We start from the raw sequence: 18,500 nt of genomic DNA, 5'->3' as shown, positions 1-18,500 counted from the left end.
CCTCCGTCTTCACGGAGAGTTCTCTTGTGTCTTCGCAGTCTTCCCTGTGTGTGTGAGTTCATGTCCAACTTTCCCCGTTTTATAAAAATACCAGTCGCACTGGATAGGGCCCACACTAAGGACCTCATTTTAACTTGAGTGTCTACAGAGATCTTTTTCTAAGCAAGGTCACATTCATGACATTGGGGGCTAGGACTCCAACATTTTGTGGGGACATTATTTAACTCATAACAGCTTGTGTATGGGATCTATGATTACCATTCCCCCCTTTACAGTACTAAACATAGAGTCCACACTTGATCTGATTGAGGTTGAGGAGTACTAGTCTCTAGCAGACAAGATGCTGTGTATGTTGCATGGAGTACAGATGTCACAATGGAGTTTCACTATGACTCAAGTTAATCATCTTAGTTTCATTGGCAGTGGCTCTTAGATTTTAGGATGCATAAGATTCACTTGGAAAGCAGAATCATCTTGGTGATTCTGATGCCAGTGCTCCACAGAACGCAACTTGAAAAACACTATTCTCTGGGGAGAAGAGACCGTTCACAATGTTTAATTTTTTAAGAAACCAGCGACGGCATGTGCATACGGGGGTGGCTAGTGATTCAAGGAGAGTAAGACTGGAATAACAGAACTCCTTACATTACGCTTTCTGAAAAGGATAAGAGGGAAGGGATAACGTACTGTAGATAAGATGTGTATTCCCTTTACTAAACCTTTCCCAGTATTTTCTAATAATAAGTGAAGGGCAATGAAGAACTTCGTGCACAATGGAAGCACACAGCAGTTACCTGTTCAATGCATTTGTCTCCGCACAGGGCTGATGTTGATTTTAGACACTGACTCCTAGCAGGTGGCACTAGGAAACAACGGCGGTGCAGTCTCTTGCTGTTTTTAGCCCAGATGTTTATTTACACTGATGTCATAACTGAGCACATAGCCTGGGATAACAGCAAGGGCATGGCGGAGGCTCATCCACCAGTTCTGTCACCCTCAGCTGCGAGGTGCCCTGACCTCCCTACATCCTTACCCACCTGACCGTGTTCCTGCTACTTCTGTTGTCACTGCCTCTTCCTTGCTGCCTGTCCTTAGATAAAACTGCTCTTGGGTGGCAACAATCATTCAGGCATAACGGTTCATCGCTGTTGGGAACTCCTATTTCCCAATAGGGTGGGGTGGGTGGGGACAGAGCCAGTGTTCAGAGTTTCTCCAAACTCAGAGGTGTACCTGCTAGGTGGATCAGAGCTGCTGCTTGAAAGACTGCACCCGTGCCAAATGAAGAAAAGCGGTGGATAGCCCCTTGTTTGTCTTACATATTCTCATTTATTAGGGCGATAAGCCAAGACTTTGACTGCCCAGTAATACAGGGATAAACGCATGGAATTCATGTTTGATATTGGATACTTACAAGAAGTTAAATGCTGGCAACCGAACTGTGTGATTTTACAGCTCAAATATGGACATGCAATAGATTTCGTTGTGGGGAGACCAGACTAGATTCCAGCCTCTGCTCTTGTTCAGATGATTGTCTGCAGAGGAAAGACTGCTGTGCTGACTATAACAGTGTCTGTCAAGGTAAGCAGAGGAGATTGAACCATTTGCCTCCACGGGTTCAGTGACTCCAGAGCTGACTGGTCTAGGCTGCATAAACGAAAACGAGTCAGAGAATCTTGAGCTACTCCACGTAGAAGAAATGGCCAGTGTGTTTACCGTGGGAAGAAATGCGGCTTGTGTGCTGTAGAGAGAGGGAGCTCATAACATAGGGACTATAGAAAAGAAGAGAAAGGTGAAAGTTCTGTATTTCTTGGTAAGGCAAGGTTTCTCTAGTCCAATGACTATGATAGAAATACTTGTGGTTTGAGACAACAGATGGCAGATCCTAAAGTTAAAACATGAGGAAAGAGATTATCTGGCTTGTATATCAGTCTGTTAAACCAATGTGACTGTTGAAACAGCTGTGTCCTGACTGGTTAAATTACTGATTAAAGACCATGAGAGAGTTAATGCAGAGCCAAGATTAGGATACAGGTTCAACTCCTGATTCCAGCTCTAAGTGAGATACTGTAGATTTTTTTTTTTAATTACTAATCCCTCTGAACACCTAATGAAATTTATGAAAAGTGAGCATAAACACACAGCAACAAAATTGCTTCAAGCTATCAACCTTTTTTTCATAATGCCACACCCGATAAGAGGACTAGGAGGAAGATGTTATAGAAGAAACATTAACTGTAATCTCTTAGTAGAAAATAGGTTTTGCACTAATGGATGAATCAGTTTTTATTACAAAATGTAATTGAAAACCAACTAAAAAGAGCTATCAAAAAAAGAAAAATAAAAGCCTGAAATGGTAACTTCTTTTTCAAATAATTATTGCTTGACATTTAGTATTGTATCATTAAAAATTCTGCTACATTCACAAAGGCAAGCATAATTTCTTGCTTGCTTATTTCTATAAGTTCACTGACCACACTGCCTCTGACCTCTATATTTTCCCAGCTTTTACCCCAAATATATAACTTTTAACTTTTTATCTCAAGACTGGTCCTCAGGTCATATGGTAAAATTTCCTACTGAATTCCTTGCACAATATTGTTCAAACTTAATAGATACAAAAATAATTGTTTAGCAGTGTAGAAGTTTACTACCACCACTAATTGGGCACTTTGATGGAGTTAATTTCATCATTTCAGCTTATTTTTCAAAATAAATGTAAATGTGTTCTTACTGTAAGGGTTCAACATTTTGTTTAAAGAGGTTACATGATTTTTGCCAAAATTAAATCTTTAAGCAGTAGCTTGAAGGCATTTGAATAATTTTGGAAGAAACCAGCCAGTTACTCTTACATTTTAAGTTTGGAATTTTAAAGATTTTATGATAAACTTCTAACACATGTACAGAACAGAATAGTATGGTGATCTCCCCATATGTCTGGCACCTAGCCCCAGCAGTTATCAACTAATGGCCAGTCTTGTCTCATCTTGACAAAGTATAATTTTCAAAAGATAAAAACACAACTCTCATATAAATGTAATGTGAACATGTCAAAGAGTAATTAGCTCATTCATGAGATAACCAACTGGAATGTTCAGTTGGCTTAAAGAGAATGAAAGAGACTAAGTATATATAGTATGGAAAGAATGTTAGAATGAGGTAAAAAGTACTGTAACTTTTGGTGGGATAGAAATGATTTGCATTTCTACAGGAAAATTTCTTTGTTATCAGACAAGAATCAGTTATGTTGCTATCACTTTTCTACCAATTAACTGCTATTGTTACTGTGAAGTAAAATAAATGGTAAAGAATAAGCTAAATAAAGGTATACATTCCTAGGTAATTAGATAATCCATTTGATTAGATAACGTCCATTTTAGATAATTCCCAGAATGATATTAAAATGAAGTTTAGTGATCAGTCCTCCTTTTGCTTATCTTCAAGTTTTGGATTTTGTTTTTCTTAAAAAAAATGTAATTTTATCCACCCCAGCTTTTCTCCCTAAATTTTAGATTATTTCTAAGTAAATCCTAGAGTTAATATTCATCTGTAAATATTTTCAGGACATATCTAAAAAATGTAAGTATTTAACAAAATTATAATACCATTAATAGATCTAAAAATATCAATTGTTGTTTGTTGTCATCAAATATCCACTGTTCTGATTTTTCTGCTTGTTTCATAACATTTTTTAAAAAGATTGTCTGAAGTAGGATCCAAATAGATTCCATACATTACAAGTGGCTGATGTATTTCAAGTCCTTTAAAAGTAGGTTCTCTTTCTTTTTTTCCCCTTGCAATTTACGTGTTGGAGTAAAAGGGCCATTTGTTCTAGTTTTCCAGTCTGAGCTTTGTAGACTGCATCCCCTGTAACTTAAGCAGTTTGTCATCTCATTTCCTGAAAATTGGTAGTTGCAATCAGAATCAGACGACTGTTCAGATTCAGGTGCTATTTATTTATTTTTTTATTTTGCAAGTATACTCCGTAGACGGTGGTATTACTTCCATCAAGAGGCACATCTTGACTGCTTGTCACCTTTTCTGGGATGTTAGCCATTGATGATCTTGCGTATATCCATCAAGGGGTGCAAGTGATGACATTTATGCACTATCATTTCTACTTCATTAATCAGCTGGAATGTTCTATAAACAGAAACATTTATGGAGTCAAATTTTTTTAGTTAAGATCTTTGTTCAGGTTTTCCCAGTTGATATCAATTATTCTCATTGGCTGCTTCTGCCCACCCCCCACCCCCCACCATGATTTCTTTCCTCCTTTCTTTAGATGGTATATCTGTATTTGTTAAACTCATTTTTTCTAATTGTCCCTTTCCAGTTAAATGAATCTCCTTTGTTTTTCTTGGTAAAGATGAGCTTCTTGATATTCGATCTGTGCAAATATCTGGACGCACTGACCTTTTCACCATGTGGAATAACACTTAACATGTTCTGGTGGAATTAAATCATTGGAATAACATGGACTAAGTAGTTTGGAAAGATCAAGGTCATTGAACATTTGTTCTTTTTTTTATGGTGTAGTTGTCTAAAGATTTTGATCTTACATTTTTTTAGGAGAAACCCCATGGGTGAAAGAAGAGTGTGGCACAGCCCAGCCGTCTCAGTGTCCAGAAGGGTGAGAATAAGGGCAGTTTTTATTCTCCTTTAACAGATGGCACATGGAATGTAGTTGAGACACAGGGTGGAATTTCCTCCACTATATTTATATTTCAAAACAATAAAGTTAAGAAACGATGAGGATTCTTCTGACTTCAAACTCAGAGTTTTGTCTACAAAGCATTTTTAAATTAATTTTTTTATATTCATGTCTTACAACAATGACTTAAAAAGATTTGCTGAACTATTACATACTGACATTCCCAAGGTCCTATGATCAGGACTGGAATTTAGATCTGAATTACTCCAGCCAGAACTCTTCTCTATTCACATCCCGGTACCTCGAATTTATGCTTACTGAGGGGAGGGGAAGAAGTTTGCCCATGGAAGGCCTCACAAGGAAAGGTAGACCTTGAAGGATGAGGAGGACTCGTTATGTGTACCTGCGTGATGAACATGTGAGGTAGAACCCCTCGCTGACCCCTCCTATGCATCTCCTCCACACATTTGGGGTGGCTGCTACTGGACTTTTCCCAATCCTGGAAACATGCCCACAGCATGTCCCAGTCAGGATGGATTTCTTCTCCAGTGGCCCCTTATGCCCGTCCCCTACTTCATTCTGGCCCAAGCAGTGGGAGGAAGATGATGAGGTAGAAGAAAAAAGGAGTACCTGGCTATAGGAAGACTTAGTGCAGTCATTTTTAGATAGCATTATTTTATATAAAAAAAATGTGTGTGCATCATGTCTGTTTTTGTACCATGCCACTTTGGTTTACCCCAGTCCTCAGGTCCAGTTGCCCAGTTCAGCAGCATCCAGGAGGAAGAGCCAAGAATTTAGAAAAAAAATACTTGAGTTTGACTCCTGGTCTTGCCCCTGAAACTCTGCACTAGTCACTTCTCTGAACTTCATCTATAAAATTATAGTAGAGGGGCGCCTGAGTGACTCAGTCAGTTAAGCGTCCAACTTTGGCTCAGGTCATGATCTCACAGTTTGTGGGTTTGAGCCCTGCATCAGGCTGTGTGTTGACAGCTCAGAGCCTGGAGCCTGCTTGGGATTCTCTGTCTCCCTCCCTCACTCACGTTCCGTCTCTGTCTCTGCCTCTGTCTCTCTCTCTGTCTCTTTCAAAAAATAAACATTAAAAAATTTAAAGTTGTAGTAGTAGTAATAATAATAATAACAATAATAATGCCAAGTTCAGAAGATTTCATGTGAGAATTAAGTCAGCATCATCATCAGTGCGGATCCTGCTTAGGATTTTCTCTCTCTCCCTCTCTTTCCGTCCCTCCCCCATTCATGCTCTCTCTCTTTCTCAAAATAAATAACATCAAAAAATAAATCTTTAAAAAGGGAAATAAAAAAACACGGTAATTGTCTTAATGTGCTTTCTAAGGATTTTCTAATTTACAGAATTGTAAGTAGTACAGACGTCTTTGTTTTTGTTTTTTTTTTACAATAAAAACATGTACTAATTCTGTTTTCCACTTTCAGATTTGAATTGCCGCCAGTTATTTTGTTTTCCATGGATGGATTTCGAGCTGAATATTTGCAGACCTGGGATACTCTCCTACCTAATATTCATAAACTGAGTAAGTCCTCCACAACCACAGGCACACAAACGATGAGGACACCTAGTTAGCCATCCTGTAGATGTGCACCTTTCTTCCTGACCTTCCATATTAGTAGTTTGTCTTCTCCCAGGACCTCTGGAGATCCTGAGGACTTCACCACTCAGGATACCTAGTTTCATACTTTTGGCTCCTCCTCTTTTTTGACGCATGCTCATCTATTTGTTTGTTTCTTGTGATTCGTTTTGTATTTGAATATAACTTCATCCTATGGAAATCTGTTCACATATAATGTCTCAAAAGCGGTGTTTGTCAGACTTGGGTTCTGGGTCTTAGCAACAAGCATATGACCAGCAAGGACATGATCCTGAAAGAGTCTGAATGGCAGAGCAGAGTCAGCACATCATACGCTCCAGAAGGCAAAACGTCTAGTATCTCTCTCTGGTTCTGGAATGAAACTGCCTGGAACCTGGCTTCACCACTTATTAGCTGTGAGACCTTGGGCAAACTTATCTCATCTATTGGCGCTCTTTCTCTCCAGCTGTAAAATGGTCACTTCCTACCTGATGCAAATACTGTGAGAATGTATATGTGGTACACACTGAATGGTTTTAAGCTGTGATTGTAATTATTGTTTCTGTTATCATCTTTATCAGGATGTGACGCTTCTTTCTAGGACACTTGGCCTTCATACAATTTTATAAAGTTATTAATAAGGAGAAATTAAGTACCTATGGATACAGAGCCAAGAAGTGTATCAGAGCATGGTTGGAACCAGAGGGTTGGTTCCAGAGTCTGTATTCTTCACTGCCTGACAATTCCTTTCTTTCTTCCCCCTTCTACTAGGCCTTCTTTTGCCTCTAAGGTTCTCAAAGTTTATCACAATTTTACTGGAAGCCTGTTTTTATTTTTCTCCAAATTATTAAAAAAGAGCTGTTTGAGCCTGAGTAAGTCAATTACCTCATCTGGGTCTTCGTTTCTTCATTTGTAAAATGAGAGGATTAACTTTATGGAATTCCACTGTTAATTCCAGCTCTAAAATTCCATGACTCTAGAGAGACGAACTGCTTCCCCCTACAACACAAGATACTTTGTCTCTTCAGCTTTTTTCTTATTCCCTGAGGCAGAACTACAGCAAAGACATTGAGAGTTTGGGGCTCTGACCGAATTAGCTTCAAATTCAGGATTTGTCGTTTAACTGCTGAGTTACTTTGGCCTGGAAAGTTGATTAACACTTCCCAGTTTGTATTTCCTCATCTGAATTTTCCTTGACAATCAGGATATCCAATTCTGTATCCAAAAGGGAATTTAGCTAGCCAGGCTGAACCGAACCCCTTCTGAAGGGGAATTATTTGATTTGCTCATCCCACTCAGGGTTGGAAATGACACAAATGAAACATTGGGCCATTGAGAATGTTCCCTTTTTAAAGCTTAATATGTATTTTTTAAGTCATGCAGACAACATTTGATTCTTTAATGTGTAGACATCACTAACTAGGTCTACCAAGGCAAATGGGCTGTTAGTTTCCAGGAGGCCTGATTAAGAATAGATGTGAATGAGACTTAGGATTAGGACTTCCTGGGAAAAGTAGGCTTGAGGTGAGGTGTGTGACAACAGACATCACTTTAAGGAAGTCTAGAACCCCATCTCCAGTATCCCAAGAAGCTGCCTGAGTTGGGTGACAGCGGTCTGGGAAGCTGAACATGAACAAATACCACAGCACAGTGAGTCATATTGGTGACTTACAAGGACTCAGACTCAACTCTAGTGAGAGGACAAGGTCATTATCTTGTCTTAGTGTGGGTGGGGACAGGAAAAAAAGGGTCAGGCCCAAGAACAGCAGACTGTCAGGTGAGATGGAAGTGATTCGACTTGCACCACAAGTCAGGCTTCCTGGAAAGTTAGGTAGGAAATTGGGGATAGATTAAGACTAGTAGTAACAGGTGTATCTGGCAGGCAACATTTGTAGATTTTTGAAGATCAGAGTTAGTTAGCAAAGTTTACTTTCACAAACAATAGAATTCTTAACTTCTCCACAGCAGATGCCGTTTGCTGTCTGCTGCCTCTTCCTCCTCCCCCTCTTCCTCTTTCTTTCTTCTTTTTAATTTTATTGTGGTAAAAATACTTAGGAGATATAACCACTTAACAGACTTTTAAGTGTATAATGAAATATTGTTATCTATAGGCCCAAAGTTGTATAGCAGATCTCTAGAATTTATTCATCTTGCGTAAATGAAATTTTATACCCATTGATTAGCAACTCTCCATTTTTTTCCTCCCCACGGAACCTGGAAATCACCATTCTATTCTTTGTTTTAAGACCTTGACTCTTTTAGATCTCATATAAGTGGAATTATTTGTATCTGTCTTTCTGTAACAGGCTTATTTCATTTAATGTCCTCAAGATTCATTTATATGGTTTCATTTTTTTAAGGCCAAATCAAGTTCCATTGCAATATACACCACTTAAAAATCCATTTATCTATTGATGGACATTTAGGTTGTTTCCACATCTTGGTTATTGTGAATAGTATTGCATTGAACATGGGGGTGTTAATATCTCCTCAAGAACTTGATTTCAATTATTTTGGATAAATATCCAGAAGTAGGATTGCTGGATCATATGATAGTTGTATAACTTTTTTATTCTGTCAGTGCACAAGGGTTCCACTTTCTCCACACCCTCACTAACACATGTCTTTTGTGTTTATGATAATAGCCATCCTAACAGGTGTGCAGTGATATCTCATTGTGGTTTTGACTTGCATTTTCCTGATGTTTAATGACATTGATCATCTTGTATGTATTGGTCATTTGTAGGTCTTCTTCAGAGAAGTATCTATTCAAGTCCTTAGCCTATTTTTTAATTGGGTTATTAGTTTTTTTTTCTATTGAATTGTAAGAATTTATTATCTATTTTAGAAGTCAACTCCTTACCACATATATGGTTTGTAAGTATTTTCTTCCATTCCATATGTTGTTTCTGTTGATGGTTTCCTTTGCTATGCAGAAGCTTGTTAGTTTGATGCAGTCCCATTAGTTTATTTTTGCTTTTGTTGCTTGTGTTTTTGGTGTCATATTCATGAGATCATTACTAAAACCAATATCACAAATCTTTCCTCCTCTTTTCTTGTAAGATTCTTGAGTCTTTAGTTCATTTTGAGTTAGATATTGTTTATGGTATATGAAAGTGTCCTTGCCTAGTTCCTAATTTTACTGGAAAAGCTCTCAGTTTTTCTTAGTTGTGGGCTTTCCATACATGACCTTTACTATGTTGAGGTAATTTCCCTCCATTTCTAGTATGTTGAGAGTCTTTATCATGAAAGAGTATTGAACTTTATCAGATGCCTTTTCTGCATCTATTTAGATGATCATGTGATTTTTATCCTGTATTTTATTAATGTGGTATATCACATTAATTGATTTTCATATGTTGAGCCATATTTTATCCCAGGGATAAATTCCACTTGGTCATGGTGTGTGATTCCTTTAATGTACTGTTGAATCCAGTTTCCTGGTATTTTGTTGAAGATTTTTTTCATCTATGTTCATCAGGGATATTGTCCTGTAGTTTCCTTTTCTTGTGGTGTCTTTGTCTGGTTTTGGTATCAGGGTAAATGCTGTCTTCATAAAATGAGTTTGGGACAGTTTTCTTCTCTTCAGTTTTTTGGAAGAGTTTAAGAATGATCTCCATTGATTCTTCTTGGTTTCATATGAATGTTTATTTTTGAGAGAGACAGAGACAAAGACAGAGCATGTGAGGAGGAGAGGCAGAGAGAGAGGGAGACAGGATCCAAAGTGGGCTCTATGCTGATAGCAGAGAGCCTGATGAAGGACTCCAACTCACGAACCATGAGATCATGACCTGAGCTGAAATTGGACCCTTAACTGACAGCTCCCTAGGAGCCCTGTGCATTAATTTGTCTTTAAATACTTGAGAGAATTCATCAGTAAAGCCTTGTAATCCTAGACTTTTCTCTGGAGAAGGTGTAGTCTAGCTAAAGATTTGTTAATTTTATCTTTTCAAAAAACCAACTTTAATTTTCTTGACTTTTACAAGTACTTTTCTTACAAGTATTTCTCTTTGTTTCCTTTATGTCTGCTATAATCTTTATTGTTTCCTTCCTTCAGCTAACTTTGGATGTAGTTTGTTCCTTTTCTTCTTTGAGTTGTAAAGTTAGGTTGTTTATGTAAAATTTCTTTTTTAATGTAGCTGTTTGCTGCTATACACTTCCATCCTCGTACTGTTTTTGCTGTATCTGTCAGCTGTTTCACCTACTACGCATTTAGTTTTCTGCTCTTTCTTAGAGTTTATAGTTTCTTTTTTAAATTTTTTTAATGTTTATTTATTTTTGATAGGGACAGAGACAGAATGAGAGTGGGTTAGGGGCAGAGAGAGAGGGAGACATAGAATCCGAAGCAGGCTCCAGGCTCTGAGCTGTCAGCACCAGAGCCCGATGCGGGGCTGGAACTCACTGAGCTGTGAGATCATGACCTGAGCCGAAGTCGGACACTCAAGCGACTGAGCCACCCAGATGCCCCAAGTTTATAGTTTGTAAGGATATGTGTTTATTCTATTTATGTTTCCAGATTTTTGGGGGGTTGGTACTTCCTTTTTGAAAAAGTTCTTTAAAGAGTAAAATACACAAATGATAAACTTTTAAAAATGATATTAAAATGTATATAGTAGAATAACAACAACCAACTAACAAACAAAAAAAACTCTTTCCAGATTTTTCTAGCTTTATCTCTGCAGAAGCATCTACTCTTGTTGGCTTCTTGTGTATCCTTCCTTCCTTTATGATTTAGATTATTAAGTTCTAGAAGAAACAATTATAGAATTTTTTGCTTTCTGTGAGCTGTTCTACAACAGCTCTTGTTCAAAGGCAGGTGATCCAAAATTGTAGCATGAGTCATGGATAGTCCGCAGGTGTGTCCTATTTGGGACATCCCAACTAATGTCATGTTTTTACATTACTGGTAGCTTAGTTTGTATTTTATTTTATACTCCATGACTTAAGGCATTTAAGAATTTGATTACATCACCCATGTTTGAAGGAAATAAAAAGAAAAACTGACTTTAATATTTCTGTTTATTGTATGCTTCCTCCCCCACTTAAATTCTTTTAATTATATAAGAGAATTGGATCTCATTTTATTTTCTTATTGTATGACTTCTTAAAAATAATAAATGTTGTCTTTCTCTGGTTAAGTATGAGACTTATGGTAGTATTGACTGAAAAAAAAGGTTATTTTAATCTTTAATTATACTTAGAAATCAAATCCTAGGGCAGGCCTCAAACTTAGGTACATCAGAACCACTTTGGGTGGCTTGCCACAAATGTTGATTTTTTTTCCAGATCTCTTTTCTTCATCTTCTACTTACCCCTCCATTCCTACCAGAGTCCTATTTAGTAAACTTGATATGGAGCCTAAGAAGGTTCTGAAGGAGATAATCCCTAGGTCATATTGGAAACACTGCGTATTGGACCAACTCCAAGCCTATTTGAGAAAACTTTCATTGTTTCCAACTATAAACTTTGTAACTTTCTGGACAACAATCATTTTTGCTTTTTGTTTTAACCTAAATAAAATCAATAATGGTGAAGCTTTCTTTTAGAATTTGAGTTGACAGTATTTTGAAATGGAAAATTTCTTATCCTTCACCGTTGGAGAGGAAATAGCAATGCTGGAGTGGTTCTGACCTTGAGTGGTGTTATTGCACAGATCGAAAACAGCAGAACATTTGAAAGCAAAGTTGATGCCGCACTTTGTGGAAAACAGATCACAGGAAACTTCACTGATCAAATGGAAACTGTACTGAAAATAATAAGTAGTAAAGTTATTTACTACTTATTTTATAAATGTTACTACGTGACATAGGCTTATGCTCGTATATAGGGCAAATTCCTTTTCAGTTACCTAGATAGTTGTGTTGACTTTTGTTATATTGGATGCTGTCACATAAGAACTATTAGCTGGGATGAAAATGTTATATAGAAATTCTCATCATAATGACCTGGGTCAGAAAGAGAGGAGCAACACAAACATACAAAGCTGGTGGCAGTGTGTAATTTGGGGTATGCTTAGCTGAATGATCCCCAAGATGTGGCTCATGGACAAAATGTGGCCCACTCTATTTTTGTGTGGCCTAGTAAATGCTAAGAATTGTTTTACATTCTTAACTGGTTGAGAAATAAAGAAGAGAATATTTAGTCATATGTACAAATTACATGGAATTCAAATTTCAATGTCCACAAATAAAGATTTATTGGAGGACAGCCATGCTTATTTGTTGGTGTAGTATCTATGGATGCTTTTGGCCTCAATAGCTGAATTCAGCTGCTATAACAAGGAACATATGGACTTACAAAGCCTAACATTTATGATCTGGCCTTTATAGAGAAATGTTGTAGAGTCTTTCACTTCTCTATTAAAAACGGACATTCCTTAGAATGTAGGAATTGTAGGCATCAGAATTTCAACCTTTTTGAAATCAAGGAATCGATCCCATTTACAGTTGCACAAAAAACCATAAAATACCTAGGAATAAATTTAACCAAGGAGGTGAAAAATCTATACACTGAAAACTGTAGAAAGCTTATGAAAGAAATTGAAGAAGACACAAAAAAATGGAAAAAATTCCATACTCCTGGATAGGAAGAACAAATATTGTTAAAATATCGATACTACCCAAAGCAATCTACATATTCAATGCAATCCCTATCAAAGTAACAACAGCATTCTTCACAGAGCTAGAACAAATAATCCTAAAATTTGTATGGAACCTGAAAAGACCCCGAATAGCCAAAGCAATCTTGAAAAAGAAAACCAAAGCAGGAGGCATCACAATCCCAGACTTCAAGCTATACTACAAAGCTGTAATCATCAAGACAGTATGGTACTGGCACAAGAGCAGACACTCAGATCAATGGAACAGAATACAGAACCCAGAAATGGACCCACAAATATATGGCCAACTATGCTTTGACAAAGCAGGAAAGAATATCCAATGGAATAAAGACAGTCTCTTCAGGAAGTGGTGCTGGGAAAACTGGACAGCGACATGCAGAAGAATGAACCTGGACCACTTTCTTACACCATACACAAAAATAAACTCAAAACAGATGAAAGACCTAAATGTATGACCGGGAGCCGTCATACATTCTCCTTAAGGAGAAAGCAGGCAAAAACCTCTTTGATCTTGGCCTCAGCAACTTCTTACTCAACATGTCTCTGGAGGCAAGGGAAACAAAAGCAAAAATGAACTACTGGGACCTCATCAAAATAAAAAGCTTCTGCGCAGGGAAGGAAACAATCAGCAAAACTAAAAGGCAACCAACAGAATGGGAGAAGATATTTGCAAATGACATATCAGATAAAGGGTTAGTATCCAAAATCTATAAAGAACTTATCAAACACCCAAAAAACACCCCCAAAAAAACAAATAATCCAGTGAAGAAATGGGCAAAAAAACATGAATAGACACTTCTCCAAAGAAGACATCCAGATGGCCAACTGACACATGAAAAAATGCCCCACATCACTCATCATCAGGGAAATACAAATCAAAGTACAATGAGATACCACCTTACACCTGTCAGAATGGCTAACATTAACAACTCAGGCAACAACGGATGTTGGCAAGGATGCGGAGAAAGAGGATCTCTTTTGTGTTGTTGGTGGGAATGCAAGCTGGTGCAAGCCACTCTGGAAAACAGTATGGAGGTTCCTCAAGCAACTAAAAATAGAACTACCCTACGACCCAGCAATTGCACTATTAGGCATTTATCCAAGTGATACAGGTGTGCTGTTTCGAAGGGACACATGCACCCCCATGTTTATAGCAGCACTGTCAACAATAGCCAAAGTATGGAAAGAGACCAAATGTCCATTGATGGATGAATGGATAAAGAAGATGTGGTATACACACACACACACACACACACACACACACACACACACACACAATGGAATATTACTCAGCAATCAAAAAGAATGAAATCTTGCCATTTGCAATTACATGGATGGAACTGGAGGGTATTATGCTAAGTGAAATTAGTCAGTCAAAGAAAGACAAAAATCATATGACTTCACTCATATGAAGACTTTAAGAGACAAAACAGATGAACATAAGGGAAGGGAAACAAAAATAATATAAAACCAGGGAGGGGGACAAAACATAAGAGACTCATAAATATGGAGAACAAACTGAGGGTTGCTGGAGGGGTTGTGGGAGGGGAGACGGGCTAAATGGGTAAGGGGCACTAAGGAATCTACTCCTGAAATCATTGTTGCACTATATGCTAACTAATTTGGATGTAAATTTTTAAAAATAAAAAATTAAATAAAAAAAAAGAATTTCAACCTCTTTCCATCTTCAATCCACTCTTTAGTTAGCTTTTTATTTCTCTGTAAAAACTTTATGTTTAGATTTTTACTTAAAAAAAACTTACCAGGAAAAAACAACTTCTTCATTTCTCACTATGTTTTGTTGCAGAAACATGTGGAATTCATTCAAAATACATGAGAGCTGTCTATCCAACCAAAACCTTCCCAAATCATTACACTATTGTCACGGTAAGTGGCCCAGTGGCAAGACTGACAGGCCATAGACAGGCAACTGACCACGACAGACACGCTTACACAGGAAGTGGCTGAGTCCCATGTCACACACACATTTCAGAAGCACATGTGGCTTCATTCAGGCTAGGAGGTAGCATCTCATTGTGAGGCCATCCAGTGCTCTGAGATGTTACGTATGAATGAATGTCCCAGCAATAGGCTAATTCACCTGTGTGACAGGCCAGGATAGCTTCTTGGTTGTGAGAAATACCATTCTCCTCTGATCTTTGGATTTGCCTCCACTTTTCTGAGTCTGCTGGGAATTGTAGGTTATGTGTGAAGACAGCCACTTTGAAGTAGGAAATGTCTTTTTTCCCTAATATTTTCATTGTATTTAATTTGACAAAGACTTCTGTTTGATAAATAAATGCATGCTGGCTATATGTCTTTAGATAAAGCAAATAAACCAAGTGAATGCTCCTTAATGTGTAATAAGACATAAGTGAAATGATCAAAATGAACTCAAAGGCAAATTAAATTTTTTAACATTTATAGATTTACAACACATCTTAAGGAGTCCTCTACCTCAGACTTTATTACCAAAGGATATTATGTCTTTACCACTTTGCATTTACTCTTTTATTACTATAGGACAGTAACTATAATTTATTTAAATTTTAACTCTTAAGTTGCAATGTCTAATGTATGTAATGTATATATATATTATGTGTGTAATATAATATATATAATTTATATATAAATATAAATAAATATATAATTTATATATAAATATAAATAAATATATAATTTATATATAAATATAAATAAATATATAATTTATATATAAATATAAATAAATATATAATTTATATATAAATATAAATAAATATATAATTTATATATAAATATAAATAAATATATAATTTATATATAAATATATATATATATATATATATATATATATATATATATATATTTGCAGATTTTACCTAAATATTTGAGTTGCCCAGCTCACATATTCCCAGTTGAGGTCTAAAAGGTGACACTCTGCCTTTCTTGTTTTAACTCTCATGTAGCAAACAAACGTTTTCACGGTGTACTGACTATATGTGTGTTAGATAAGCTTCACTCAGGCATGAGTTATAGTGAACCAACAATATCTATTAAATGATAATTTTTAAACAGAAATAGATAAAAACAAGATTATGTATTGATCAGCAGATAAAAGTGTTGTGACTAGAGGCTTGCACTTTATTTTCCCTAGGAGCAATGGTTCAGTATTCACTCATTCAGTGTTTGTAGCAACTTTATAGAACATAATTACCACAGATAACAAGAATTGACTACTAATCATTAGGGAAATGCAAATAAAACCACAATAAGGTATCACCTTACACCTATAAGGATGGATAGTATGAAAAAGACAACAAATAACAAGTATGGGCAAGGATGTGGAGAAAAAGGAACCTTCACACACTGTTGGCAGGGATGTGAATTGGTACAACCACTGTGGAAAGCAATGTGGAGGTTCCTCAAACAATTAAAAATAAAATTCTATAAGATACAGTAATTCCACTATTGGGTATTTACCCAAAGAAAATGAAAAGACATATAAAAACGAGCATTATTTGCAATAGCCAAGATACAGAAGCAACCTAAGTGTCCATTGATAGATGAATGTATAAAGAAGATGAGTTGTATATGGCACATTACCATCTGTAAAAATGAATGATATCTTGCAATGTGACAACATGGAGGGACCTAGAGGGCATTATGCTAAGTGAAATAAGTCAGACGGAGAAAGATAAACGCCCTATGATTTCACTTATATGTGGAATCCGAAAGCCAAAACAAATGAACAAACAAGCACAAAACAAAATAACAGAAACAAATCATAAGTACAGAGAACAAACTGGTAGTTGCCAGAGGGTAGGGAGTTGGGGAGAATCCGCAAAATATATGAAAGGTATTAAGAGGTATAAACTTCCAGTTATAAAATAAATAAGTCCCAGGGATGAAGAGTACAGCATAAGGAATATAGTCAATAATTACGTCATAATGTTGTAAGGTGACAGATGGTAACTACACTTACCATGGTGAGCATAGTGTAATGTGTAGAAGTGTCAAATCACTGTGTTGTACACCTGGAACTGCTGAAACACTGTATGTCAACTATCCTTCAATAAAAAAAGAATTGACTATATGTGTGCATATATACATAAATATACACACATTATATATAACACATATGTATGTATATATAAATAAGGTGTTATACATAAGTGCTATTAATTTACTGTGTATGTGTGTATGTATCCATATAGTGATGTTCTGAAATAAGGACCCTAAAATCTATCTAGAAATAGTTACAAATGCATGGGATATCATAGGCATTCAATAAAATGTGTGGAATAATTGAATAAATATGTGTTAGTGGATTGAAAAAAATGATTGGATTGATGGATAAGTGGAAGGGAAGATGGAGAGAAATTTGGCAGGCTCCCTTCTAAAGTGCTGGTAACACACTTTAACCCCTTTAGCCAAGATATTTGATACTTAAAAGCTTCTAAGTAGTGCATTTCTTGCTATTATTGCCAGTATAACCAGTGGCTGATCATTATTATCATATAAGAAACTTTAATTAACAGTTATTAATCACGTAAGGGTTATATTAATGTCATTTGCACAAGCCATCTGCCTAATATCATTCATTTACTGCTCTAGACCATGGTGGAACCATGCCTATACTTACATCTATACCTACACTTACACCTACCTATACTTACACCTATACCTATACCTATACCTATACCTATACCTATACCTATACCTATACCTATACCTATCTAGATACATATCTGTACCTATATCTACACTTACACCTACCTATACCTATACCTACCTACATACATACCTGTACCTATATCTGCACTTATACATACCAATACCTACACTTGCACCTATACCTGCATATATACATATACATGTATATATATTTGGTATTTAGGTTCAGACCCAGGGGTTTTGTATTGAAAAGTATATGATGTCTTTCTAAGATATGAGTTATAGATCCTATGATATTTTAATTTAAAAGTGATTGATTGATATATTATTTTAAATCTTTTTTGAAATTATCATTTTAGGGATTATATCCAGAATCCCATGGCATCATTGATAATAATATGTATGATGTAAACCTCAACAAGAATTTTTCACTTTCATCAAAGGAGAAAAACAATCCAGCTTGGTGGCAAGGGCAACCAGTATGTAGCATCTACATGTGGCATCGAAATAATCTCCATTTTTCAGTGTGATAGTGGATCACTTTCCTTTCTGCACTTTTACATTATCTTTCTAATTTCTAAGTGTGGGGTGTAATGGGAAGGTGTTTCACCATTTATAATTTTAATTTAAATCATGTAAATATTCATGATTGTTCACTTAACTTGCCTTCTGTTGAAACTTGGATGTAGTATTCTAAACATAACAATCTAGAGGTTTCTCAGAAGGGTTTTCTGTTAATTTCCTCCCCCCCCTTTCTGTTTTATACTTCTTTAAAAGCAAAAGAGGAGCTATACAGTTTTACCAATTTGAAAAAGAGTGATCTTTCTTACTACCTTACTATGTTCTTGACTTTTGGGGTGGATCCCTACGTAATTAAATTTTGTGAATGTTAATTAATATTGTTTAGTTGCTAAAAAATGGCACCATTTCTACAAGTTCTACCCAAACAGATTATTCTTTTGACTTCCACTTA

At 36.4% G+C, this 18,500-nt stretch overlaps 1 protein-coding gene across 2 annotated transcripts in view; it reads left to right on the top strand.

The window, feature by feature from the left end:
- The window catches only part of ENPP3 (ectonucleotide pyrophosphatase/phosphodiesterase 3), a 75,531-nt gene that overhangs the window by 10,557 nt on the left and 46,474 nt on the right, over positions 1-18,500 (top strand). For both annotated transcript variants that reach the window (XM_053904484.1, XM_053904485.1), the window contains 5 exons: positions 1,453-1,578; positions 4,570-4,630; positions 6,101-6,198; positions 14,679-14,758; positions 17,887-18,006. In XM_053904484.1, coding sequence (XP_053760459.1) covers positions 1,453-1,578; positions 4,570-4,630; positions 6,101-6,198; positions 14,679-14,758; positions 17,887-18,006 — 485 coding nt within the window. The remainder of the gene's footprint in view (positions 1-1,452; positions 1,579-4,569; positions 4,631-6,100; positions 6,199-14,678; positions 14,759-17,886; positions 18,007-18,500) is intronic.

This window comes from Panthera pardus, unplaced genomic scaffold, assembly GCF_024362965.1.
Source record: "Panthera pardus isolate Hobbes unplaced genomic scaffold, ASM2436296v1 HiC_scaffold_17, whole genome shotgun sequence".
In the NCBI taxonomy this organism is placed as follows: Eukaryota; Metazoa; Chordata; class Mammalia; order Carnivora; family Felidae; genus Panthera; species Panthera pardus.
This window is presented reverse-complemented; position numbering and strand designations above follow the sequence as displayed.